The sequence below is a fragment of the Scyliorhinus canicula genome, chromosome 15 (genome assembly GCF_902713615.1).
Source record: "Scyliorhinus canicula chromosome 15, sScyCan1.1, whole genome shotgun sequence".
In the NCBI taxonomy this organism is placed as follows: domain Eukaryota; kingdom Metazoa; phylum Chordata; class Chondrichthyes; order Carcharhiniformes; family Scyliorhinidae; genus Scyliorhinus; species Scyliorhinus canicula.
In genome coordinates, this window is record NC_052160.1 from 25,042,148 (window position 1) to 25,069,925 (window position 27,778).

A 27,778-nucleotide genomic window follows, 5' to 3' on the forward strand; every position below is an offset into this window, starting at 1 on the left:
GGGGGGCGGCAGTGACTCTGGGAGCCGCGGGGGGGCAGTGACTCTGGGAGCCGCGGGGGGGGGGGGCGGCAGTGACTCTGGGAGCCGCGGGGGGGGGGCAGTGACTCTGGGAGCCGCGGGGGGGCAGTGACTCTGGGAGCCGCGGGGGGGCAGTGACTCTGGGAGCCGCGGGGGGGCAGTGACTCTGGGAGCCGCGGGGGGGCAGTGACTCTGGGAGCCGCGGGGGGGCAGTGACTCTGGGAGCCGCGGGGGGGCAGTGACTCTGGGAACCGCGGGGGGAGGGGGCAATGACTCTGGGAACCGCGGGGGGGCAGTGACTCTGGGAGCCGCGGGGGGGCAGTGACTTTGGGAGCCGCGGGGGGGCAGTGACTCTGGGAGTCGCGGGGGAGCAGTGACTCTGGGAGCCGCGGGGGGGCAGTGACTCTGGGAGCCGCGGGGGGGCAGTGACTCTGGGAGCCGCGGGGGGGCAGTGACTCTGGGAACCGCGGGGGGAGGGGGCAATGACTCTGGGAACCGCGGGGGGGCAGTGACTCTGGGAGTCGCGGGGGGACAGTGACTTTGGGAGCCGCGGGGGGGCAGTGACTCTGGGAGTCGCGGGGGAGCAGTGACTCTGGGAGCCGCGGGGGGGCAGTGACTCTGGGAGCCGCGGGGGGGGGCGGCAGTGACTCTGGGAGCCGCGGGGGGGCAGTGACTCTGGGAACCGCGGGGGGAGGGGGCAGTGACTGTGGGAACCGCGGGGGGAGGGGGCAGTGACTCTGGTAGCCCCGTTTCTATTTCCGGCTGTAGTGGTCGGATCCGGAAGTGGGGTGGGTCCAGGCAGGTTTCCGGTCAGTCGGTGAGGCTGAGGCAGACGGAGGGCGGGCCCGATGCAGGCGATAAAGTGTGTGGTGGTCGGCGATGGGTGAGTGCTGGCCAGTTGGCTTCTCCCGGGATCCCCGCCGTCCTCCCCGCTGTCCCCGAGCCCCGGCCTCCCCGCTGTCCCCGAGCCCCGGCCTCCCCGCTGTCCCCGAGCCCCGGCCTCCCCGCTGTCCCCGAGCCCCGGCCTCCCCGCCGTCCCCGAGCCCCGGCCTCCCCGCCGTCCCCGAGCCCCGGCCTCCCCGCTGTCCCCGAGCCCCGGCCTCCCCGCTGTCCCCGAGCCCCGGCCTCCCCGCTGGCCTGTAATCTGAATCCAGCGACTAAGTAACTCCGAGGGGCATAAAGACGCCGGGAGGGTTATAAACCGATGAGAAAGCGGCAGCAGCAGTTTGATGTGGGGGGAAGATCCTGTTCGTGTCTCCACACCCCCCCCCCCCCCCCCCCCCCCAATCCTGGGTTAAGGGGTTCTGTGAAGGAACGAGCCAATATGCCCCGGAGTTTAGAGGAATTCGGCAGCCTGGGTGCAGCTGCCCTGTTCACCCCCAGAATTTACTACCTTTAAATAAAGTGGATGTTTCCCTCGCTGAGGAATCAGTCACATTCGGGGTGTGAGGAGTTTGCTGATTAATTTGAATTGAGATGAGAAATGTCTTGACTCAGAAGGTTCATAGAATCGCTACGGTGCAGATGGAGGCTGTTCAGCCCATTGAGCTTGCGCTTCCCTTCCGAAAGAGCACCACACCCTGCCCCATCACTAATCCCACCTAGCATACACACTTGGAGATTTTTAGCATGGCCAATTCACCTGACCTGCACATCTTTGGACTGTGGATGAAACCAGAGCTCTTGGAGGAAACCCACGCAGCCACCAGGAGAAAGTGCAAACTCCACACAGATGATTGCCCAAGGTTGGAATACAGCCCGAGTCTCTGGTGCAGTAAGGCAGCAGTGCTAAACACTGCCACCGTAGAGTCATGGAAATAAGCCCTTCTGCCCAGCTTGTCCATGCTGCCCAGTTTCTATCACTAAGCTAGTCCCACCTGCCTGCATTTGGCCCATATCCCTCTATACCCACCCTGCCCATGTAACTGTCAACTGTTTTTAAAGGAAATAATTGCCTCTGGCAGCTCGTTCCAGATGCTCACCACCCTCTGTGTGAAAAAAAAATTCCTCTCTGGTCTCTTTTATATATCTCATCTTAAACTAAGCCCTCTAGTTCTAAAGCTACTCTACCTTTGGGAAAAGATGTTGACTATCTACCTTATCTATGCTCATTATTTTTAGACCTCCAGAAGATCACCCCTGAGCCAAGGAAAAAAGTCCCAGCCTATCCAGCCTCTCCTTATAACTCAGACAATCAAGTCCTGGTAGCATCCTCCTGAATCTCTTCTGCACTCTTTCTAGTTAACAATATCCTTCCTAAAATAGGGTGACCAGAACTGAACACAGTATTCCATGTGTGGTCTTACCAATGTCTTGTACAACTTCAACAAGACGTCCCGACTCCTGTATTCAATATTCTGACCAATAAAACCTAGCATGCTGAATGCCTTCTTCGCCACCCTGCCCCCCAGCGACTCCACTGTCAAGGAGTTATGAACTTGTGCCCCATGATCTTTGTTCTGTAACTCCCCAACTCCCTCCCATTAACTGAGTAAATCCTGCCCTGATTTGATCTACCAAAATGCATCGCCTCACATTTATCCAAATTAAACTCGCCATTCATCGGCCCAATTGGTCAAGATCCTATTGCAATCTTATATAACCTCCTTCACTGTCCACTATGCCACCAATCTTGGTGTCATCTGCAAATTTACTAACCATGCCTCCTACATTCTCATCCAAATCATTAATATATGTCACAAATAACAGTGGACCCAGCACATTTCCCTGCGGCACACCACTAGTCACAGGCCTCCAGTTTGAAAAACAACCCTCCACAACCACCAAAGGGCTTCGGTTGCCAAGCCAATTTTGTATCCAATTGGCTACCTCACCCTGGATTCCGTGAGATTTAACCTTTTGCAACAACCTACCATACGGTATCTTGTCAAAGGCCTTGCTAAAGTCCATGTGGACAACATCGACTGCATTGCCCTCATCTACCTTCTTGGTTACCCCTTCAAAAAAACTCAATCAAATTCGTGAGATATGCCATGTGAATCTTTGGAAAAATGTTCTACCGCAGAGAGCTGGGGATGCCCAGTTGTTGAATACGTTCTGATCAGTGGCCGATGCATTTTTGGGGATTAAGGGATATGAGTCAAGTGCCTTTATGGTTTGGCCAGATTGTTTACATTGTTTAACCGTTGTTTGTTTTAATTGCTCTTCCTGATATGTAATTAAGAGTGTATCTGGTACATATTTAACTGTAAAATCCATCAAGTTATGACTTTTAAGTACTTCCTAGAAACATGCACTTAAAATAGTTTACTGTATACAAATCTGATGGGCAACATGGTAGCGCATGGTTAGCACTGTTGCTTCACAGCGCCAGGGTCCCAAGTTCGATTCCCGGCTTGGTTCACTGTCTGTGCGGTGTCTGCACATTCTCCGTGTCTGTGTGGGTTTCCTCCAGACACTCCAGTTTCCTCCCACAAGTTCTGATAGACGTACTGTTAGGTAATTTGGACATTCTGAATTCTCCCTCTGTGTAGCCGAACAGGCGCCGGAGTGTGGCGACTAGGGGATTTTCACAGTAACTTCATTGTAATGTTAATGTAAGCCTACTTGTGACAATAAAGATTATTATATATTATCTGGAAGGTGAAGTTGGAGTTGAGGGTCGTCCATGATCTTATTGAAGGGCCAAAACACCCAATCCTGCTCCTATTTCTCATGTTCTGCCTCCCTTTGTTATAAGTCACCGTATCAGCTCACCCTCCTAATTATTAGTTTGTGTTGATCATGCTCCTAACTCCTTCAAGATTTGCTTTCTTGATGCTCTTTCAGATGCGCTGATCGTCATTGGGAAATTCATTAATTTCCGAACTCCTACTCACTGCCTTCTGTCCTCTGTTGCCAACTGACTCTTGTGAATTGACGCAAGAATCAGTTGAAAGTAGTGCACAAGGATCTTGATCAGCTGCATCAGTGGGGCAAGGAAATCCTATTGCTTCGTTTCTCCTTGAAAACAATCACAAACCGTGTTGCCGCTTGTTGCTGAGCACTGATCTTGGTGTTGGCTTCTGAGAAATAAAGCGGTTCGCTAATTTCCCAAAATAAGTCGACAGGATCTTTTCCTGAATGATTCTGAATGTTTGCTCTGGTCAGTGCACTGAGCATAACTCTGACGTTGGTCAGACTGTTCTTGAGTCAAGTGCCTTTATAGTTTGGCCAGATTGTCTAAATTGTTTAACTGTTTGTTTTAATTGCTCTTCCTGGTATATAATTAAGTGTGTACCTGGTATATATTTAGCTGAAAAATCCAACAAGTTATGACTTAAATACTTCCTAGCAATGTGCAGTTAAAAAAGTTTACTGTATATAAATAATCTTTATGGTTAGATGCCATTGGGTCTCTGCCCCAGTTGTAGGTAAACACAGTAAAAAAAAAATTAGCCTTTGCCCATCCTTAGAGGGGTACTCTGGGTTTTGGTGCTATTACTTATTGTGTTCCTGTATAAACACAGCCAGTTTCTTATTTTTTGGTCAGTTAGTAGGAATCCCCCACTTGTTTTGCTCTACTATTGGTTCAAAGCTCTGCAATGCCCCACAATCACCACCAAAACTGTGCTTTGTAAGATAAAGGATCTTTCACTTGCTATCTCTCCATACCCCCCCCCCCCCCCCCCGATAATCCACTGCTGTTAAATTCTTAAAATAAGTCCTGCTATTTCTCTCTGTAACAGCATCAGTTTATAGAGTGTGGTTAACTCTAAGGTTTTGCCTTCACAGTTGCAGCATAATCTAACTTTTGTAACATGTCTATTTTTAAAATCCTTTCAGCCAAGGTTCTTGGAACTGGTGCAGTCTCTGCTGTTAAACTGAGCAGCATATGGTGTACAATTGATGACGTGACGAGCGGATATCTCTGTTTAAGCAAACATGATCATAGCAGATAAACCCACATCATGGATTTTGGGAATGGGGAACAGTGCTGTTTAATTCACATCTTCTTTTTCCTTACAGCGCGGTGGGTAAGACCTGCTTGCTCATCAGCTACACGACCAATGCCTTCCCAGGAGAATACATCCCTACTGTGTGAGTCATTGGGCATTTTATTCTGGTTCTGGGTATGGCTGGGGCTTTTGTGCAGCAGCATAAACCTTTCTTGTTGCAACTGAATATACTTCTACCAGTTGGGGTGGATATTGATGTGAGGGATATACACGCAGCAATGAAATGAAAAATGAAATGAAAATCGCTTATTGTCGCGAGTAGGCTTCAATGAAGCCCCTAGTCGCCACATTCCGGCGCCTGTCCGGGGAGGCTAGTATGGGAATCGAACCGTGCTGCTGGCCTGCTTGGTCTGCTTTAAAAGCCAGCGATTTAGCCCAGTGAGCTAAACCAGCCCCTTTTAAAAAAGCCAATGTAAAACATTGGCATGGAAGGACAGACATTATGGGGAGTGTGGAATGGAGGAGGTGTGTTTGGGTTTTGGGGTGTAATAGAGCGGGAGCGAGGGGCAGGGTGGGATGAGGAGCAAGGACTGGGCAGTGTGAGGGGATGAGGAGAAAGGAATGGGCAGTGCGAGGGGATGAGAGCAAAGAGGTGGAGGTGGCAGTGAGGAGCGTGGGGTGGTGTGAGGAGGGCTAGGTCAGATTAGTGAGAGAGAGGCAGGGTGTTAAGTACCACCTGGAGTGTATGAATGGGGCTTGTGAAGATGCACCTCTGGGCATTTTTAAAAATACAGGTTTAAAATCTCTGCTCTTTCTGCAGCTTTGACAACTATTCCGCCAACGTGATGGTTGATGGGAAGCCCGTGAACCTGGGGCTTTGGGACACGGCTGGACAAGAAGATTATGATCGTCTGCGTCCACTTTCCTACCCTCAAACAGTGCGTACTGAGAGAATATTGCGAGTGATACTTACTAGAACATTAAGTTAGGGGCCATAAGTAATGGGAAAATGGAGGGCAAAGGTGGGGGTGGTGCAGCAGTGAGGGAAGGGGTGTTGGGGTGGATGGAGTGGGCATGTATCATTTGAGGATGCAATGGGACAAAGCAGGTGTCAGGGTGTGGGTGAAATGAATCGGAGGACAGCTATTGTTTTGATTATCTATGAAACATCGTTGACATTCTGCACAGTCACTAATGAAGAAGGATGTAGTTACAGGAGGCGTTAACTCAGTCCTTAAAGACCAGAAGTAAACATGTTCAGTAATGTAGGATTTCCCATGTGAACTTTGTTTCCTCCTTGCTGTGGCTTAATGATCTGTGTTTGCAAGTGATGAATTTATTTTTTCCCGCCTCCTACTCGGGCCCTGAAACTCTGCAGCCTGTGTCCCATTCACCGTGTTGTTCGCTGGTCGACATTGACTCCTGGTTCAGCAGCATCTCAGTTTTAAAATTCTCACTCCTGTTTCCAAATCCCTCCATGGCCTTGCACCGTACAATCTTTGTAACCCCCTCCAGCCCTACAACCCTCTGTGATAGCTCCAATTCTTGCCCATGGGACCCAATTTTAATTGCTCCACCATTTGTGGCTGTGCCTACATCTGCCGTGGCCCTGTGGAATTCCACCCAGTGCCTCTCGACCCCTCTTCTAAGACGATCCTTAAAACCTACCTGTTTGTCGTGGCATTTCTATCCTAATATCCCCTTATGTGGCTCAGTGTTAGATATTATCTGATAATGCAGCTGCAAAATGCCTTTTCTTGTGTTAAAAGCGATGTGTGAATGCTAATTATGTATGGATCGAGGATGGGTGCGGTGTGAATGTGGGTCAGGTTTTGCTTCAATCCTTTGAGGTTGTCACACTGCCTCAAGGGTTTTCTTTGGTTTAGTCGACAGCAGCACTGCACACTGGGAAGTCAGTGCTGTGTTGTAACTTGTAGTTCCTACTCCAATCCTTCATAAACAAACAGTCGTAGTGACCGGCTGCATTGTTTTTAGGGCAGGTACAGTCTTGCTCGGCGCTTGTATCTTTCATTAGGTATGGTGCTATTTAAATAGCATCAATTCCACCACTGTGGTTCAGTGAGTAACACTGTTGCCTCTTGAGTCAGAAAGTCATGGATTCAAGTCCTACTCTGGGGGCTGTGTAGGGCAGAAGGAGAGGGAGTAGTCATGTGGTAATGTTGTGTGATGCCCTATGTGCTTTTGAAGGAAAAAGTCTATAATTTGTGTTGGGATTAGATTCCTGTAGGATATGATTTCTGGTAAAGTATTTGACCATCAATAAATGATCATGTGACCAACTTGCCTGGGACGCGGTAAGTTTATTTAAGGGGTGTGATTCTGTGTTTGAGGTTTTAAGTTGGGATAAAAGCTGGCTGTAGAACAGAAAATATCTGTGTTCATTTGAGATTTTCTGTGTTGGCTGAAAGAGTTTAAACCTCATGTTAACTGAAGGACTGCTAACAGTGAGGTGGACTTCTGGTATTGCAAGCTGAGAAAGAGAGTGCACAAGCAAGATAAATTTGGATGCAAAACTTCAAGAGATGAAGAAAATCGAACCAGGAGAGTTCTGACCCAAGGTGGCTACGCTTAAGATACTATATTGAATGGAGAGTTTGCAACTTAGGGCAGGTACAGGGGATTCAAAGTGAAAACCTTGTCGGAAGTAAGTGAAGGTCCAAGAAATCTCAACCCTTAAATGATTCTTGAAGTAGTACTCGTATGAGGCCGTTAAGCCTCCAAATATCTGAATGAGTTTATTGGAGGTGTAAATCCCTTGGGAAGAACTGTGATTTAAAATAATTTGGTTTAAATTATAAGCAATTGATTTCATTCTACTTTTGTTACCTTTAGCATAACTGACCATTTAATATAGTGTGCGTTTATTAGTATTCATGTTCTTTGTATAGTAAAATTCTTTTGATTTTAACCCTGGACCATGTGGCTTTGTTTTTTAGTAAATACCTGGGTTTTCAGATTCTTTTACTGGTCTCTACTGAGATCTTAACAGGTTTTTCTTGTTCTTCTGCAGGACGTTTTTCTAATCTGCTTCTCTCTAGTGAGCCCAGCATCTTTTGAAAATGTCCGTGCCAAGGTAAGAAATGGATCAGTACAGAATAATAGTGATTTCATTGCAGTCTTGTGACAGTTTCAATTGATGCTGTTCAATTGTTACCACCTCAGTTAAATGTGGGGCTCGTGTTGGAGTTTGTAAAGGGCAGGCTTAAAAAAAAATGCCCCAATCTGCCAGGAATTCTACTCAATTACTCTGGTTCTCTCTCAGTTGCTCTCTGAAGATTTGAGCTATAGAAACTAGGAGGAAGAGGCCATTTGGCCCTTCAAGCCTGCTCCGCCATTCATCGTGATCATAGCTCATCATCCAACTCCACAGCCTAATCCCAGTTTCTCCCCCATATCCTTTGATCCCCTTTATCACGAGCTATATTTAAAAAAAATAAATTTAGAGTACCCAATCATTTTTTCCAATTAAGGGGCAATTTAGCGTGGCCAATCCACATAATTTGCACTTGAAACCTATGCAGACACTGGGAGAATGTGCAAACTCCACACAGACAGTGACCTGGGCCGGGATCAAACCTGGGACCTCAGCGCCGTAGGCAGCAGTGCTTTCTCTCGTAATTCCAATATTTAAAAAGGGAAGTAATGAGCTACTCTCCAATCTGCAGGAACTGTTCCAGAGCCTATAGAATCCTGGAAGATGACCACCAATCCATTCGCTATTTCTAGAGCTACTTAAGCACCCTGGGATGTCGATTATCAGGTTCTGGGGATTTATCAGCCTTCAATCCCATCAATTTCCCCAGTACCATTTCTCTATTAATATTGATCTCCTTCAATTCTTCCCCCTCTATAAACCCTTTATTCCCAAACATTTCTGATATCTTATTTATGTCCTCCTTTGTGAATTCAGAACCAAAGTATCTATTTTATGCTCAGCTATTTCTTTGTCCCCTAGTTTAGACTTTCAGCAAAGAAGGACCAAGGGATGGATTAAGAAGCGGAAAAGGGAACGTTAAAATTGACTGTAAACATTTTTATAGATGCATGAGAAAAAAGATTGGTGAAGACAAATGTAGGTCCCTTACAGTCAGAATCAGGGGAATATATAATAGGTGTCCAGTAAGGTTGTGGTAATTAGAGGGTGTCGAAATCCCAACAGAAGAATACAGGACAAAAAGGAACGAGCGCTAGTCCGTCTGAGAACTTGAGTTTGGTGCAGAGTGCAGTGGGAGGAAAGAGGGAGGGAGCAAGCTCGCTGTGTGTGGCTGCGCCCGTTACGGTGGACACTCTGGCCGAGGTGATGGTGGTGGAGTTTGAGCGACAGTTTGCTATTCATCCTGGGCGGCATGGGAAGGACACGATGGGAATGCTCATACAGTTGGTGGATGATATGGTGGCCCCGATAAAGGAGGCTCTTGGAAAGACTTTGACAGCGGTGTGAGAGCAAGGAGAGGTGTTGATGGGTGGAGGAGGCATTATCGTGGCACAGCGACCAGAGAGGAGCTGCGGAAGGTGGAGGAGAGCAATAAAGGACTGAGAGCCACGGTGGAGGACCTGGAGAACAGGTTGCGGCAGCAGAATCTGCGGATCGAGGGACTGCCTGGGGGGCTGAAGGCAGACGGAGTACTTCTCTGAGATGTTCGCTAAGTCGGGGGGGGGGGGGAAGAGTGGAGAACACCTCCCTTTTTGAGCTGGACAGGACTCATCGGATGCTCTGGCTGAAGGCAAATGATCCACTTGGAGGTGATTGTCTGTTTTCACAGCTGTCAGACGAAGGAGAAGGTGATGAGATGGACTAAGCTGAATTGAGAGGTGAGGTGGGAAAGCGGTATATACCCAACTTTAGTCGCTATAAACTCCAAACTGTCTAGAATTGAACTTCTGGTTCTAAAACCTGCTCATCAATCACTCACCCAATATGCTGATCAACCTGCACTGGCCCCCTACCCACTCCAGAGCTCAACGGCTTCTCCCTCATTTCATAAATGCTTCTTTATGGTCCCGCCTTGAACCTCCGGCTTCCTACTTTCTCAAAATCGTGGGGCTGCACGGTAGCATGGTGGTTAGCATAAATGCTTCACAGCTCCAGGGTCCCAGGTTCGGTTCCCGGCTGGGTCACTGTCTGTGTGGAGTCTGCACGTCCTCCCCGTGTGTGCGTGGGTTTCCTCCGGGTGCTCCGGTTTTCTCCCACAGTCCAAAGATGTGCGGGTTAGGTGGATTGGCCGTGCTAAATTGCCCGTAGTGTCCTAAAAAGTAAGGTTAAGGGGGGGGGGGGGTTGTTGGGTTACGGGTATAGGGTGGATACGTGGGTTTGAGTAGGGTGATCATTTTTTTTTTCTTTTTTTTAAAATTTAGATTACCCAATTATTTTTTCCAATTAAGGGGCAATTTAGCGTGGCCAATCCACCTACTCTACACATTTTTGGGTTGTGGGGGCGAAACCCACGCAGACACGGGGAGAATGTGCAAACTCCACACGGACAGTGACCCAGAGCCGGGATTGAACCTGGGACCTCAGCGCCATGAGGCGGTTGTGCTAACCACTAGGCCACCGTGCTGCCCTGAGTAGGGTGATCATGGCTCGGCACCACATCGAGGGCCGAAGGGCCTGTTCTGTGCTTTACTGTTCTATGTTCTATGTAATGTCATGATGCATCATGACAAGATAGTGGCCACCTTTACAAGAGTAATGTGCGGTTTGGGGTCTACCTGGTGAAGTTGAGTGTTACGTATAACCCAAGGACTATTACTTTGAGACGGCAGAGGAGGCGGAGACCTTCATGAGGACTGAAGGATTGGGACTGAATTGAGTTTGGACTTTGTTTTCTTATGTTGTGGTTGGGTAATGTGTTGGGGTTTTCCCCCCCCTTTGTTTTAAAAAAAAATTTCTTGTAAGGGGCAATTTAGTGTGGCCAATCCACCAACCCTGCACATCTTTGCATTGTGGGGGTGAGACTCATGCAGACACAGGAAGAATGTGCAAAGTTTTTTTCCTCTGGGGTTTTTCACGTGCGGTTGTTTAGAAGGGCCGGGTGAGGTGGGGCTTTCAGTTGGTATCTGTACAAGGCACGTGGGGCAGGAGGCTCTGGGGGGGCCACAGTTAGCAGTGCTGCCTCATGGCACTGAGGACCTGGGTCACTGCCATGTGGAATTTGCACTTTCTCCCCGTGCCTGCGTGGGCCTCACCCCCCAGAACCCAAAGATGTGCATAGTAAGTGGCATAGCAGAATTAGGCCACTCGGCCCATCGAGTCTGCTCCGCCATTCAACCATGGCTGATATTTTTCTCATCCCCGTTCTCCTGCCTTCTCCCCATAACCCATGATCCCCTTATTAATCATGAACCTATCCACCTCTGACTTAAAGTCACTCAGTGATTTGGCCTCCACAGCCTTCGGCGGCAAAGAGTTCCACAGATTCATCACCCCCTGGCTGAAGAAATTCCGCCTCATCTCCCTTTAGTCTGACATTGTACCCTCTGGTTCTAGGTTTTCCTACAAGTGGAAACATCCTCTCCACGTCCACCCTATGCAGGACTCGTAGTATCCTGTAAATTTCAATAACCCCTCCCCAGCCTTCTAAACACCAGTGAGTACAGACCCAGAGTCCTCAAACGTTCCTGGGTAGCTGATTGATGGTGAATAGGTGCAGGGGCCGTGGGGCCAGGGGCCGTGGTCATGACTGATAGCTGTGAGAGACCCCCAGTCCTAATGGGAACGTGTGGAGGTTGGGTGGACAAGAGCTTTCTCTCATTTGAAGACCTTGAGAGGCAATGTGGTGCTGTTGCATTTGAGGGTGAAGGACCAAGCTAGACTTCGGAAGGGTTGGGTGGGTGAGGTGTACTACTCGGGCTTTGATAGCAGGGTCCGGGGATAGTAGTTCTAGTGGGTAAGAGAATTAGGTTTCCAATGGAGGAGGTGGATCCACGTTTTTGTGCAAGGTTGGTGAAGGTGATTGATTATGTGGGGTTCAATAAGAATGGGGGGGGGGGTCACCGTCAGTGGTTTGGAAAACTCTGAAGGTGAGGGGTGAAATAATTTTGTTCCAGGCACAGGTGGATAGGGAGGCAAGAGGGGAGCACAGCAGCTGGTAGTTGACATTTTGGACGTTGATGGGAAGTATGTGGAAGATCTCACTCTGAAACGTTTGGTCAGTAGAAAGGAACTGCAGGCACGGTTTGACCGTTTTGTCTACAGGGAAAGGGGTATGTTAGTTGAGGGAGGCATAGGGGGTAGTATATTAATATGGGGAGAAGGCCAGTTGCTTGTCGACAGGACTGCTCCGTGGATGGCATCATGGTGGCACAGTGGTTAGCACAGCTGTCTCACGCCGCCGAGGTCTCGGGTTCGATCCCGGCTCTGGGTCACTGTCCGTGTGGAATTTGCACATTCACCCTGTGTTTGCGTGGGTTTCACCCCCACAACCCAAAGATGCGCAGGCTAGGTGAATTGGCCACGCTAAATTTCCCCTTAATTGGATAAAATGAATTGGGCACTCTAAATTTATAATTTAAAAAAGGACTGCTCCGTGGCAGGCGCCCTCGCGAGAGATTGCGGGAGGGGCTGGTGATCGGGGCATTTGAGGAGTTTTACAAAAGATTGTCCCCGGGCAATGAGTTGGATATAGAACATAGAACAGTACAGCACAGAACAGGCCCTTCGGCCCTCGATGTTGTGCCGAGCAATGATCACCCCACTTAAACCCACGTAACCCGTATCCCAACAATCCCCCCATTAACCTTACACTACGGGCAATTTAGCATGGCCAATCCACCTAACCCGCACATCTTTGGACTGTGGGAGGAAACCGGAGCACCCGGAGGAAACCCACGCACACACGGGGAGGACGTGCAGACTCCACACAGACAGTGACCCAGCCGGGAATCGAACCTGGGACCCTGGAGCTGTGAAGCATTGATGCTAACCACCATGCTACCGTGAGGCCCCGAATATGACTGACCTTTTTTGGGGGGCTGGAGTAGGAGGAGAAGCTGGCAGGGTGGAAAGAGCCAGTGGGAATTGGAGTTTGGGCGGCGATAGGAAAAATGCAAACGGGTAAAGCACCAGGGCCGATGGGTTACTGGTGGAATTCTACAAAATGATTCTGGATAGGTTGGCACCATTACTAATGGAGATGTTTGAGGATGCAGTGGGTAAAGGAGGTGCCCCCGGAGACGATGGGACAGGCATCTATTTCACTGTTGCTATATATAAAAACAAAACAATAGGTTTTTGGCACTTAGGTTGGAAGAGTGCCTTCCGTGGGTGATTGGGGAGGATCAGGCAGGATTTGTAAAGGACAGGCAGTTGTCCTCGAATATGCGCCGTCTGTTGAACGTTCTGCTCTCCCCATCTGAAGGGGGGTGAACGGGAGGTGGGTGAAGGCGCTGGGTGGGGAGAAGTAGTTTGATTTACTTGTTACTTGTGGAGTTACATGTTAGAAGTGTTGGAGTGGTTTGGGGTTGGGTCTAAGTTCTGGTATGGGTTGAGTTATATAAGGAGCCGAAGGCGTGTGCATACGAATGAGGTGAATTAGGGATATTTTCAGTTGCATAGGGGAATGAGACACAGGTGTCATATACCCACCCTTGCTTACGTTGGCGATAGAACCCGTGGCCATTGCACTGAGGTGGTCGGGTAAGTGGAAAGGGGTGGTATGGAGCATAGGGAGTCCTTGTATGTCAACGATCGTTTGTATATTTCTAACCCTGGTCCCACGGTAGGGGGGGTGTAATGGAGCTTTTTTTGGATCTAAACTGAATTTGGAAAAGAGCGAGTGCTTTTTGGTTTCTTTGGGGGGGAATTGCCGTTTTGTGTGTCGACTACTCCCTTTGGGTATTTGGCGTGTAGGTGGCTCGGCACTGAGCCCAACTCCGCAAGTTGAATTTGACAGGACTGGTGGGTAGGGTTATGGTGGATTTGCCGAGATGGGGTAGCCGTCCCTTATCATTATTGGGCAGGCAGTAAAGATGAATATCTTGCTGCGGTATTTATTTTTAATCCTGTGCTTACTGGTATTTATGCCGAAGGTGTTTTTTATCCGGGTTGAACGGTTGATTTTGTTGTTTGTATGGGTGGGTACGGTAATGAGGATTCAGAAGATGGTGCTTCAGAGAGGGCAACAGTCGTTGGCTGTTCCAAATCTTTTGTATTATTAGTGGTGGTGAATGCCAAAAAGGTGCAGGGCTGGAGTAGGGAACCAAAGGCAATGTGGATGAGGATGGAGGCAGGCTCTTGTAGGGTGTCTGTGCTTGCAAGTGCTAGCAACGGCACTGCTCCAGTTTGTCCCAGGTAGATACTCGGGTAGTCTGGTGGTGGTGACCACGCTGAAGATATGGCAGTTTCGGCAGCATTTTAACTAGGTGGCAGGGTCGAAGCTGATGCCGATCTGAGAGAATCATGCGTTTGAGCTGGCCAGGCTGGATGGCAGGTTTGTAGGAAATGAGGGACTTATTTTTGGAAGGGTGGTTTGCGAGTTTGGAGGAGTTGGCGGAAAAGTTTGGGATTCTGCGTGAGAGGCCTTTCAGTCTCTGCAGGTGTGGGGCTTTGCAAGGTAGGTTTTCTGACATTTCCGGTGACACTGCCCTCCTCGTTGTTGGAGGGGGTGTTGTCAGAGATGGGGTTGGAGGAGGGGTTATCACGGTGATTAATGGGAGGATGTTTGAGGAGGATATGGTGTCGCTGGAGGGGGTTATGGCTAAGTGGGAGGAGGAGCTGGGGTGGTGCTGGAGGAGGGGTTATGGTGTGAGGTGTTGCGGAAGGTGAATGGCGTAACCTAGTATGTGATGCTGGGGTTAATACAGTTAAAGGTGGTGCACAGGATGCACCTGATGAGATCGCGGATGAGCCAGTTGTTTGAGGGGGTGGAGGACATCTGCGAGCCGTGTGGGAATGGTCCGGCCAATCATGTACATACGTTCTGGTCCTGCCCGAAGTTAGAGAAATTTTAGAAGTCATTTTTCAGCACCATGTTAGCGATCCTACATGCAGACTTGCAACCCAGTCCCGGGGGGGGGGGGTTTTGCATATTTGGGGTGTCGGCTTGCAGGAGAGACAGCAAAGGTTTTAGCCTTCACCACGCTGATTGCTCGCAGACAGGTCCTGTTTGGGTGGAGGTCAACTTCTCCACCCTGTGCCTCTGTATGGCTTGGGGACCTGATGGAGTTTCTGTATTTGGAGAAGGTGAAGTTTGCTTTTTTTTGGGGGGGGGGGGACCCACAAGAGATGGGGTCTGTTTATTCTACACTTTAAAGCGTTGGTTACGGTCAGCTGCTAAGGAGAGGGGGGAAGGCGGGGTTCTTGGCATTATTGGGGTGTTGGCTGGTGAAGTGGGTAAGGTTCTGTTGTTTGCATTGTTTTATTTATGTATAAAATGTTAAAAAATCAAATTTAAAAAAAATTTAGATTCTGGACCGTAGTCTCAGAATCAACTACTTCACTCTCCATCTTGATGAAACATTCTATCATATTATGCTCGCTTATCCCCAAGGGGCCTTGCACAACTAGATTGCCAATAATTCCTCTCTCATCAGTACACAGTACTCAGTCTAGGAGACCTGTTCTCTAGTTGGTTCCTCAACATATTGGTCCAGAAAACCATCCCGTATACACCCAGGAATTCCTCCTCTACAGTTTTATGGCTAATTTGATTTGCCCAATCTATGTGCAGATTAAAATTGCCCATAATTATACATGTTCCTTTATCACATGTCTAATTTCCTGTTTAATGCCATTCCCAACATCACTGCTGCAGTTTGGGGGTCTGTATATGATGCCCACTAATGCTTTTTGCTACTTGGTGTTTCTCAGCTCGACCCATACAGATTCCACATTGTCGGAGCTAATATCCTTCCTCACTATCGCGTTAACTTCCTCTTTAATCAGCACTATAATTCCACCGTCTTTTCCTTTTTGTCTGTCCTTCCTAAGTACTGAATACCACTGGCCCTCAGTTTCCATCCCTGGTCACTTTGCAGCCATGTCTCCATAATCCCGATTATATTATACCTTCAGGTCTATTTGCGCGATTAGTTCATCTGCTTTATTGCAAGTACTCCACAAATTAAGGCACAGCCTTTAAGCTTGTCTTTTTAACATGTCCCACTCCCAATATTTTTCACGGTGGCCCTGTTTCAATCTGACTCTTGGTTTCTCTGCCTATCCTTTTCTTCCCCTTTCTGTCATTGTTATTGTCTGTTTCCTCCTCCTCCTCTCGCAAATATTTCCCCAGGACATCAGTCGCAGTCCTGCCAGGTATAACCTGTCCAGTTTGTGCTGGTTCCACCTCCCCCAGAACCAATCCAAATGCCCCAGGAATCTGAAACCCTCCTCCTCACACCACCTCTTCAGCCACGTATTCTCCGATATATCTTGCTATTTCTACTCTGACTAGCATGTGATACTGGTAGTAATCCTGAGATCACTATCCTTGAGGATCAACTCTTCAACTTTCTTCCTAACTCCCTATAGTCAGCTTTAGGACCTTATCCTTTTTTTGTTTTCAACCAATGTCGTTGGTACCGATGTGTACCACGACCACTGGCTGTTCACCCACCCCCTCCAGAATGTCCTGTAGCCACTCTTGAGGACAGCCTTGACCCTAGAACCAAGGAGGCAACATACCATCCTGGAGTCTCATTTGCGGTCACTGAAATTCTTATCTATTCCGCATACAGTTGAATCCCTATAACTATTGCATTCCCACACTTTTTAGTCCTCCCCTCTGCAGGAGAACCAACCATGGTGCAACAAATTTGGCTGTTAGCTGCTTTCCTCTTCGAGGTCATTTCCCTCACCAGTACCCAAAGCAGTATATCTGTTTTGCAGGGGAATGGCCACAGGAGATTCCTGCATTTGCCTGCCTAGCTCTCTTGCTCTGCCTGGTGGTCACGCATTCCCTTCCTGTCTGTAGAGTCTGAACCTGCGGTGTGACCACCTCTCTATACGTGCTATCCATGACACTCTCCTCCTCACTGATGCTCTAGTGCTCCCAGTCGCCGCTCCAGCTCTGAAACACAGTCTTACGCTGTAGTGGGAGATACTTCCTGCACCCATGATGGTCCCGGGCACTGGAAATGTTCCTGGCTTCCCACATGGCGCAAGAGGAGCAAAACAAGGCTTTGAGCTCTCCTGCCAAGACTTACCCATTACATTAAACCTTTGGAAGATGCTTGATGTTAGATTATATCCAATTCTCTATGGTCCTTCTTTCCTTGTCCTTGTTACTACCAATCTTAGCCCTTACAAATTATAAGCCACAAAGTATTTTCAAACTGTGGAAAAAGTTGTAAAGACTTTGAGTAAAGGAGTTTGAGTAAAGGCAAGGAACCAGCAGAGGGCAGCAGAGCAGAGCTACTGATCAGCTGTTCTGGGGAAATTTGCATACGTGCAGTGCGGTCAGCCTAAGTTGAAGGTGAACCTGCGAAGAAGACCCAAGGAGTTTGAGTAAAGGCAAGGAACCAGCAGAGGGCAGCAGAGCAGAGCTACTGATCAGCTGTTCTGGGGAAATTTGCATACGTGCAGTGCGGTCAGCCTAAGTTGAAGGTGAACCTGCGAAGAAGACCCAAGGAGTTTGAGTAAAGGCAAGGAACCAGCAGAGGGCAGCAGAGCAGAGCTACTGATCAGCTGTTCTGGGGAAATTTGCATACGTGCAGTGCGGTCAGCCTAAGTTGAAGGTGAACCTGCGAAGAAGACCCAAGGAGTTTGAGTAAAGGCAAGGAACCAGCAGAGGGCAGCAGAGCAGAGCTACTGATCAGCTGTTCTGGGGAAATTTGCATACGTGCAGTGCGGTCAGCCTAAGTTAAAGGTGAACCTGCGAAGAAGACCCAAGGAGTTTGAGTAAAGGCAAGGAACCAGCAGAGGGCAGCAGAGCAGAGCTACTGATCAGCTGTTCTGGGGAAATTTGCATACGTGCAGTGCGGTCAGCCTAAGTTGAAGGTGAACCTGCGAAGAAGACCCAAGGAGTTTGAGTAAAGGCAAGGAACCAGCAGAGGGCAGCAGAGCAGAGCTACTGATCAGCTGTTCTGGGGAAATTTGCATACGTGCAGTGCGGTCAGCCTAAGTTGAAGGTGAACCTGCGAAGAAGACCCAAGGAGTTTGAGTAAAGGCAAGGAACCAGCAGAGGGCAGCAGAGCAGAGCTACTGATCAGCTGTTCTGGGGAAATTTGCATACGTGCAGTGCGGTCAGCCTAAGTTGAAGGTGAACCTGCGAAGAAGACCCAAGGAGTTTGAGTAAAGGCAAGGAACCAGCAGAGGGCAGCAGAGCAGAGCTACTGATCAGCTGTTCTGGGGAAATTTGCATACGTGCAGTGCGGTCAGCCTAAGTTAAAGGTGAACCTGCGAAGAAGACCCAAGGAGTTTGAGTAAAGGCAAGGAACCAGCAGAGGGCAGCAGAGCAGAGCTACTGATCAGCTGTTCTGGGGAAATTTGCATACGTGCAGTGCGGTCAGCCTAAGTTGAAGGTGAACCTGCGAAGAAGACCCAAGGAGTTTGAGTAAAGGCAAGGAACCAGCAGAGGGCAGCAGAGCAGAGCTACTGATCAGCTGTTCTGGGGAAATTTGCATACGTGCAGTGCGGTCAGCCTAAGTTGAAGGTGAACCTGCGAAGAAGACCCAAGGAGTTTGAGTAAAGGCAAGGAACCAGCAGAGGGCAGCAGAGCAGAGCTACTGATCAGCTGTTCTGGGGAAATTTGCATACGTGCAGTGCGGTCAGCCTAAGTTAAAGGTGAACCTGCGAAGAAGACCCAAGGAGTTTGAGTAAAGGCAAGGAACCAGCAGAGGGCAGCAGAGCAGAGCTACTGATCAGCTGTTCTGGGGAAATTTGCATACGTGCAGTGCGGTCAGCCTAAGTTGAAGGTGAACCTGCGAAGAAGACCCAAGGAGTTTGAGTAAAGGCAAGGAACCAGCAGAGGGCAGCAGAGCAGAGCTACTGATCAGCTGTTCTGGGGAAATTTGCATACGTGCAGTGCGGTCAGCCTAAGTTGAAGGTGAACCTGCGAAGAAGACCCAAGGAGTTTGAGTAAAGGCAAGGAACCAGCAGAGGGCAGCAGAGCAGAGCTACTGATCAGCTGTTCTGGGGAAATTTGCATACGTGCAGTGCGGTCAGCCTAAGTTGAAGGTGGTTTGTGGAGGGGCTGTTGGCAAGTGACAGTTAAACCCGAAACACTTTGTGAGTGTTTCCCACCCTACCTCCTCCTCTAACCAACCCCCCCACCCCACGGTGGTTGGGAAGCGGGAGCAGGGGCCTGTCGTGAAGGTGAGTGAGTGCCTTTAAATTTGCTTACCTTTCAGCAGGATCAGGGTTTGAGGTAATATCAGGTAAGCTCTTCCTTTCTTTTTCTTTTTCTTGTTTTTTTTTTAATCTAGAGGGGATGTCAGGGAAGGCAGTACAATGCTCCTCCTGCAGAATGTTTGAGGTGAGGGACGCCGTCAGTGTCCCTGCTGATTTCATCTGTGGGAAGTGCACCCAACTCCAGCTCCTCAAAAACCGTGTTAGGGACCTGGAGCTTGAGCTGGATGAACTTCGGATCATTCGGGAGGCAGAGGGGGTCATAGATAGGAGCTTCAGGGAAGTAGTTACACCAAAGACTGGAGATAGATGGGTAACTGTAAGAGGGACTGGGAAGAAGCAGTCAGTGCAGGGACCCCCTGCGGTCGTTCCCCTGAGTAACAAGTATACCGTTTTGGATACTTGTGGGGGGGACGACTTACCAGGGGCAAGCCATGGGGTACGGGCCTCTGGCACGGAGTCTGTCCCTGTTGCTCAGAAGGGAAGGGGGGAAAGGAGTAGAACATTAGTAATTGGGGACTCAATAGTCAGGGGCACAGATAGGAGATTTTGTGGGAGCGAGAGAGACTCACGTTTGGTATGTTGCCTCCCAGGTGCAAGGGTACGTGATGTCTCGGATCGTGTTTTCCGGGTCCTTAAGGGGGAGGGGGAGCAGCCCCAAGTCGTAGTCCACATTGGCACTAACGACATAGGTAGGAAAGGGGGCAAGGATGTCAGGCAGGCCTTTAGGGAGCTAGGATGGAAGCTCAGAGCGAGAACAAACAGAGTTGTTATCTCTGGGTTGTTGCCCGTGCCACGTGATAGTGAGATGAGGAATAGGGAGAGAGAGCAATTAAACACGTGGCTACAGGGATGGTGCAGGCGGGAGGGATTCAGATTTCTGGATAACTGGGGCTCTTTCTGGGGAAGGTGGGACCTCTTTAGACAGGATGGTCTACATCTGAACCTGAGGGGCACCAATATCCTGGGGGGGAGATTTGTTAGTACTCTTTGGGGGGGTTTAAACTAATTCAGCAGGGGCATGGGAACCTGGATTGTAGTTTTGGGGTGCGAGAGATTGAGAGTAGAGAGGTCAGGAGCACAGTTTTGACTTCGCAGGAGAGCGGCAGTGTTCAGGTCTGTGGTTTGAAGTGTGTCTATTTCAATGCCAGGAGTATACGAAATAAGGTAGGGGAACTGGCAGCATGGGTTGGTTCCTGGGACTTCGATGTTGTGGCCATTTCGGAGACATGGATAGAGCAGGGACAGGAATGGTTGTTGCAGGTTCCGGGGTTTAGGTGCTTTAGTAAGGTCAGAGAAGGGGGCAAAAGAGGGGGAGGTGTGGCGCTGCTAGTCAAGGACAGTATTACGGTGGTAGAAAGGATGCAAGATGGGGACTCTTCTTCCGAGGTAGTATGGGCTGAGGTTAGAAACAGGAAAGGAGAGGTCACCCTGTTGGGAGTTTTCTATAGGCCACCTAATAGTTCTAGAGATGTAGAGGAAAGGATGGCGAAGATGATTCTGGAAAAGAGCGAAAGTAACAGGGTAGTTGTTATGGGAGACTTTAACTTTCCTAATATTGACTGGAAAAGATATAGTTCGAGTACATTGGATGGGTCATTCTTTGTACAATGTGTGCAGGAGGGTTTTCTGACACAATATGTTGACAGGCCAACAAGAGGTGAGGCCACTTTGGATTTGGTTTTGGGTAATGAACCAGGCCAGGTGTTAGATCTGGAGGTAGGTGAACACTTTGGAGACAGTGACCACAATTCGGTGACCTTTACGTTAGTGATGGAAAGGGATAAGTATACCCCGCAGAGCAAGAGTTATAGCTGGGGGAAGGGCAATTATGATGCCATTAGACATGACTTAGGATGTGTTGGTTGGAGAAGTAGGCTGCAAGGGTTGGGCACACTGGATATGTGGAGCTTGTTCAAGGAACAGCTATTGCATGTTCTTGATAAGTACGTACCAGTCAGGCAGGGAGGAAGGGGTCGAGCGAGGGAACCGTGGTTTACCAAAGAAGTGGAATCTCTTGTTAAGAGGAAGAAGGAGGCCTATGTGAAGATGAGGCGTGAAGTTTCAGTTGGGGCGCTTGATAGTTACAAGGAAGCGAGGAAGGATCTAAAGAGAGAGCTGAGACGAGCAAGGAGGGGACATGAGAAGTCTTTGGCAGGTAGGATCAAGGAAAACCCAAAAGCTTTCTATAGGTATGTCAGGAATAAAAGAATGACTAGGGTAAGAGTAGGGCCAGTCAAGGACAGTGGTGGGAAGTTGTGTGTGGAGGCTGAGGAGATAAGCAAGATACTAAATGAATACTTTTCGTCAGTATTCACTCAAGAAAAAGATAATATTGAGGAGGAGAATGCTGAGACCCAGGCTATTAGAATAGATGGCATTGAGGTGCGTAGGGAAGAAGTGTTGGCAATTCTGGACAAGGTGAAAATAGATAAGTCCCCGGGGCCGGATGGGATTTATCCTAGGATTCTCTGGGAAGCCAGGGAAGAGATTGCTGAGCCTTTGGCTTTGATTTTTAGGTCATCATTGGCTACAGGAATAGTGCCAGAGGACTGGAGGATAGCAAATGTGGTCCCTTTGTTCAAGAAGGGGAGTAGAGATAACCCCGGTAACTATAGGCCGGTGAGCCTAACGTCTGTGGTGGGTAAGGTCTTGGAGAGGATTATAAAAGATACGATTTATAATCATCTAGATAGGAATAATATGATTAGGGATAGTCAGCATGGTTTTGTGAAGGGTAGGTCATGCCTCACAAACCTTATCGAGTTCTTTGAGAAGGTGACTGAACAGGTAGACGAGGGTAGAGCAGTTGATGTGGTGTATATGGATTTCAGTAAAGCGTTTGATAAGGTTCCCCACGGTCGGCTATTGCAGAAAATTCGGAGGCTGGGGATTGAGGGTGATTTAGAGATGTGGATCAGAAATTGGCTAGTTGAAAGAAGACAGAGAGTGGTAGTTGATGGGAAATGTTCAGAATGGAGTTCAGTTACGAGTGGCGTACCACAAGGATCTGTTCTGGGGCCGTTGCTGTTTGTCATTTTTATAAATGACCTAGAGGAGGGCGCAGAAGGATGGGTGAGTAAATTTGCAGACGACACTAAAGTCGGTGGAGTTGTAGACAGTGCGGAAGGATGTTGCAGGTTACAGAGGGACATAGATAAGCTGCAGAGCTGGGCTGAGAGGTGGCAAATGGAGTTTAATGTGGAGAAGTGTGAGGTGATTCACTTTGGAAAGAATAACAGGAATGCGGAATATTTGGCTAATGGTAAAATTCTTGGTAGTGTGGATGAGCAGAGGGATCTCGGTGTCCATGTACATAGATCCCTGAAAGTTGCCACCCAGGTTGATAGGGTTGTGAAGAAGGCCTATGGTGTGTTGGCCTTTATTGGTAGAGGGATTGAGTTCCGGAGCCATGAGGTCATGATGCAGCTGTACCAAACTCTGGTACGGCCGCATTTGGAGTATTGCGTACAGTTCTGGTCGCCTCATTATAGGAAGGACGTGGAAGCTTTGGAACGGGTGCAGAGGAGATTTACCAGGATGTTGCCTGGTATGGAGGGAAAATCTTATGAGGAAAGGCTGATGGACTTGAGGTTGTTTTCGTTAGAGAGAAGAAGGTTAAGAGGTGACTTAATAGAGGCATACAAAATGATCAGAGGGTTAGATAGGGTGGACAGCGAGAGCCTTCTCCCGCGGATGGAGGTGGCTAGCACGAGGGGACATAGCCTTAAATTGAGGGGTAATAGATATAGGACAGAGGTCAGAGGTGGGTTTTTTACGCAAAGAGTGGTGAGGCCGTGGAATGCCCTACCTGCAACAGTAGTGAACTCGCCAACATTGAGGGCATTTAAAAATTTATTGGATAAGAATATGGATGATAAGGGCATAGTGTAGGTTAGATGGCCTTTAGTTTTTTTTTTCCATGTCGGTGCAACATCGAGGGCCGAAGGGCCTGTACTGCGCTGTATCGTTCTATGTTCTATGTTCTATGACTTGCTGACCTTTCTCTCTATTTAACAATCAGCACTCTCCCTTGTAACCAATGCTGATTTTGTTTCATTCCGTCCGTACCATGTTATTTGAGAAAGCTGCCCATTCGTAGAATGCATAGAAGTATGGGATGCTCAGAAGTTTCACATAAAGTGCTCATGACAACGCAGTACGTTGGAAATGCCCTCACGAGGGTGCGACTGGTTGCTGCAGTAAATTAGAGGCAGAATTTTGAATTCTTAAGATTTGAACTCGATTCCAATCCTGACTGATGAGGACAAAGTTCCCCTCTATTGGTATTGACCACAAAGATCTAAGTGAGTTTGGTCAACTTAGCAATAGTTCATAACCTGCCTGATACCGTTGCTTCGATGTCTCAGGACTGGACTATGAGAGGGCAGCGCAGTGGTAGCACTGCAGTCTCACGGCGGCGAGGTCCCAGGTTCTTTGGACTTCTCTACCTCAGTCATTGAATATGTTTATGGAACCTGTAGATAGGGTGGAATAGAGGTGAAAGCTGAACCTTGATGTTATTGAATGGCAGAGGAGGCTTGAGAGACTGTATGACTTATTCCTACTCCTGTTCCTTATAAACACTCTGTTTATTCCCGTAGTGGTATCCTGAAGTGAGGCATCATTGTCCGAATACACCCATCATCCTGGTGGGCACCAAGCTTGATCTGCGGGATGACAAGGACACAATTGAAAAGCTGAGGGAAAAGAAATTGACTCCTATCACATACCCGCAGGGCCTTGCTATGGCGAAAGAGATTGGTGTGTATTTCCTCCGTTGACTCTGTTAACTTGCACTGTCGTGTCTCTCACTGTGCTGCTAGCAGACCCTAAAGCTGCTTTCTAAAAACACTGGGCTGTCACAATGTGAGTGACGGCAAGGGTGGGTTGCTGTTTTTCCTGAATCTTGGTGTTGCTTCAATAACCACAATGTTGTTTAGGTGTTTGCCGACTATTCACGTACCACAGGCACAACAACAGTAACTTGCATTTATATAGCACCTTTTAATGTAGTAACAAGTCCTATGGCTCTTCACAGGAGCATAATCTCACACAATCTGATATTGAGACATGTAAAATATTGAGATAGTTCACCAAAAGCTTGATCAAAGAGGTGAGTTTAAACATGGAGGAGATGTTTGGGGAGGAAATTCCAGAACTTAGACCCCAGGGGAGACTGCTGCTAAAGGCAGTGTTGGAAATTGAGGATGGTTCAATATCAGAATTGAGGGAGTGCAAAGATCTGAGGGCTGAAGGTAATTTCAGACACTAGGAACTTTCCTACAGATAATACTCATTTTTTTCACACTGTAGGGTTGTTAAATCAAACCAAAGCTGTCTTGTTTTTCTTTGGATCAGTGACTGTAAAATCTTGTCCAACTAATTAAATTCCTTATGTTTCCTTGCCTTAAGTTTGAGTTAATGTCCTTAAGATCTAGTTGACTTGAGCTACGGCTGTGATTTATTGCTTTCAGACTGTTAATAAATTTGGATACCAGCCCCTTTCCTTCTCCCAAGATATATTTTGCAGGCAACTTCTGGCAGACCTTGAATCTCCCTCGAATCGAATGTGTTGAAATTTATCAGGGAAAAGTGATTCGAGGGCAGTGGAGCTGTAACTAGAGAAGGCAGTTTCAATTGAAATCTGTAGTGTATTGACTGTGGAGATAAACAAATCTTGTCACTGACTTGAGCTCACCCCACTTCCTCTAGAATTTAAACAAGCTAATTGTTGTCTTCAGGCTAAAATTTCATCCAGAAAGAGTGTTTTGCCCAAGGATATTTCTGTGGGCTGTAACATTTACTTCAGAATGGGTTTTAGCCGGCTGCTGTATGTTGTTCAGCTTTTAAATTGCAGGAATTTCTGTAATTACACAAATACTAGATATTAACCAGCTACAGAACTCCATATTGTGAAGATACTGTAGTCTATAGGCTGTGAGCAACTCAGCTGTAAAGCGGGAGGGAGGGGTTCTTGACTGAAATTGGCATAATTTGAGTAAGGAATACAAAATGCATGAGACCTGGAATCACAGCAGCAACTATTCAGCCCATTGTCTCCTTGCCAGTTCTTTGAAAGAACTGCCAATTAGTCCCAGTCTCCTCTTTCCCTGTAGCCCTGCAAATTTCTCATTTTCAGCTGCATATCCAATTCTCTTTTGAAAGCTTCTGTTGAATCTGCGCTATTTCTGGTCTCCCTACCAATCGTCTGGGAGAGGAGACAGGTTTAAGTTAATGATCACCATCCAGTGATTGCAAGATTTGTACAGATACAAGTACTCTTGACTCGCTTAGCAAAGCCATTAATTTTAATGCTGCGATCCTGCTGATCCATTTTCCACCGTTTATTCTGCAGGTTCAGTGAAGTATTTGGAATGTTCAGCACTAACTCAGCGAGGTCTTAAGACCGTGTTCGATGAAGCAATCCGGGCAGTGCTCTGTCCTATTCCTGTAAAGAAGAAGAAGAGAAAATGTTTCATTTTGTAAATCAATCATTTGTCAGTTTTACCAGGTCCACAGAGCATTGATTCAAATATGCCAATATTTTTCCCTGTTGTGATTACTTTAATCTCTCCCTTAGAATTCCTCTGTGCAGTGCTATGGAATGCATCTACTGTCTAATTTTCAGATACTGTAATTAACATGTAACAGATGAGTATCAATTATCGGTTCTGTCTATTTTCTGTCCCCCTTCCTACCTACATTCCCCACCCCATTGCCTGTTTACACTTCTCAATTGTATTTAAATTGCCAAATTATCCAATGTAACTGAAGATACGCATCTGTTGCACTACAAACACTAAACACATAGAAGGAACTGTATCTTTCTGTCATCTGCCACTGTTTACAACCTTTCCAGAACTCTTTAACCACCCAATTTGTGCTCATCTATTCGCATCCCTCCCAGCGTAGCTACAGATAAACACAATGATTTAAACTGCTCGGGGGACAAGAGCTACATTTGACCTGTGGTGTTGGAATGGTTTTTTATGACTTTGAACCGTTCTGAAGGTGTGAAAGGATTGTACGGTTCAAAGGCAGCTTTAGTTGGTCCTATTTTTAAAAAAACTATATTACTCTATGCGTTTATCACACTATCTTGCTAACTCAAAGATGGCAGAGATGCTTTATTGATGTAAACATTAAGTTCAATAAATTAATCATGTCTGCTGCTAAATATTTAAACTTAAAACAAATGCATTGGCAGTCTAAGCAAATCAATGGTAAAACAAGGATGTGCTGCAGTTTGATGGAGGTGCAGCTATCAATTGGCATTGAACTGGGAGTTTATGTATTTTCCAACTGGTGTAGAGTGGGAAAACAGCTGCTTGAATTTTGAAGGACCTCTTTGCTGATCTGTTGCATGTTTTTAAGTGCAGGTGCAACAATGGGCAGAAGTGAATGTTGATGTGGTGAGAGCAGATTCAGGAACTTGGAATAGAGGGGCTGGTTTTTTGAAGGCATTAACTGTGTCCTGTCCTAACAAACATCACTGATCTATACCGTTATGGGATTTATATGCAACATGCTTTTGTATGTTTCTGAAGTGGTTATACTCAACTGTATTTGACTAAAGAGATTTTCATTTTTAAGTCATAAATTTTAACATGGTGATAGAAGAACTGTCAACACAAGTGTTATTTCATAATCTGGAACACAATTAGTGGAATTGATGTTGTTAACTTTAGTTATAAACACTATTATGTGGAAAATGCTTGACTAACTCCTTCAGTAAAAGAGCAGTTTTATTACCTCCATTCTTAACCGTTTATGCTTCCTGTTTTAAATAGCATGATTACAGGCCCTACAAATCCTTTTTGTTAATTTCAATTTTGGGAAGCCTTAAAACCAAACAGACCAAATCCTGCACGGAGCCATTAACTCCTCACCAATCCTCGTGCTCTGTTTAATTCTACCATAGACGCCTTATCTAAAATGTACATAAACCCAATGTATTTTCTACTTAATTTTTCTAAAGGTTATGTTCTATGCATGTTGCTCATCTATTTTGAAACAGCGAAATCCAACAGGGGAGGACTGTTAACAAACAGATGAATCTGCTTTTTTTTAAAAAAAAAGAACAAGTGTTAAAATGTTGGAGAAAGAGGAACTGCTTGCTTGCATTCATAATTATTGTTCTATGTTTACTGTGTGATTTAAATAAACAGTTAATACGGTTGGAGATCTGCATGTGATTGTACTGTCCATCAATGGTTAATGATTCAGCATGGGATGTATTAAAATCTAGGGTTGTGTATTTGTTCCTCCTGGTTTGCTCTTAGACCAGGATTTTGTACAAGACTATGGACTCAATGCATATTAGAACATAAGAACTAGGAGCAGGAGTAGGCCACCTGGCCCCTCGAGCCTGCTCCGCCATTCAATGAGATCATGGATGATCTTTTGTGGACTCAGCTCCACTTTCCGGCCCGAACACCATAACCTTTAATCCCATTCTTCTTCAAAAATCTATCTATCTTTACCTTAAAAACATTTAATGAAGGAGCCTCAACTGCTTCACTGGGCAAGGAATTCCATAGATTCACAACCCTTT

General features: G+C 47.3%; 1 protein-coding gene across 1 annotated transcript; it reads left to right on the top strand.

Annotated features, from left to right (window-relative positions):
• The first annotated feature begins 737 nt into the window (after nucleotides 1-737).
• On the top strand, nucleotides 738-27,414 carry LOC119978625 (ras-related C3 botulinum toxin substrate 1). The gene is made up of 6 exons (XM_038820405.1): nucleotides 738-901; nucleotides 4,987-5,058; nucleotides 5,737-5,854; nucleotides 7,948-8,010; nucleotides 23,826-23,985; nucleotides 25,580-27,414. The coding sequence occupies exons 1-6, from the start codon at nucleotides 867-869 to the stop codon at nucleotides 25,708-25,710; spliced, it is 579 nt and encodes a 192-aa protein (XP_038676333.1). The 5' UTR covers nucleotides 738-866; the 3' UTR covers nucleotides 25,711-27,414.
• Nucleotides 27,415-27,778: the final 364 nt, after the last annotated feature.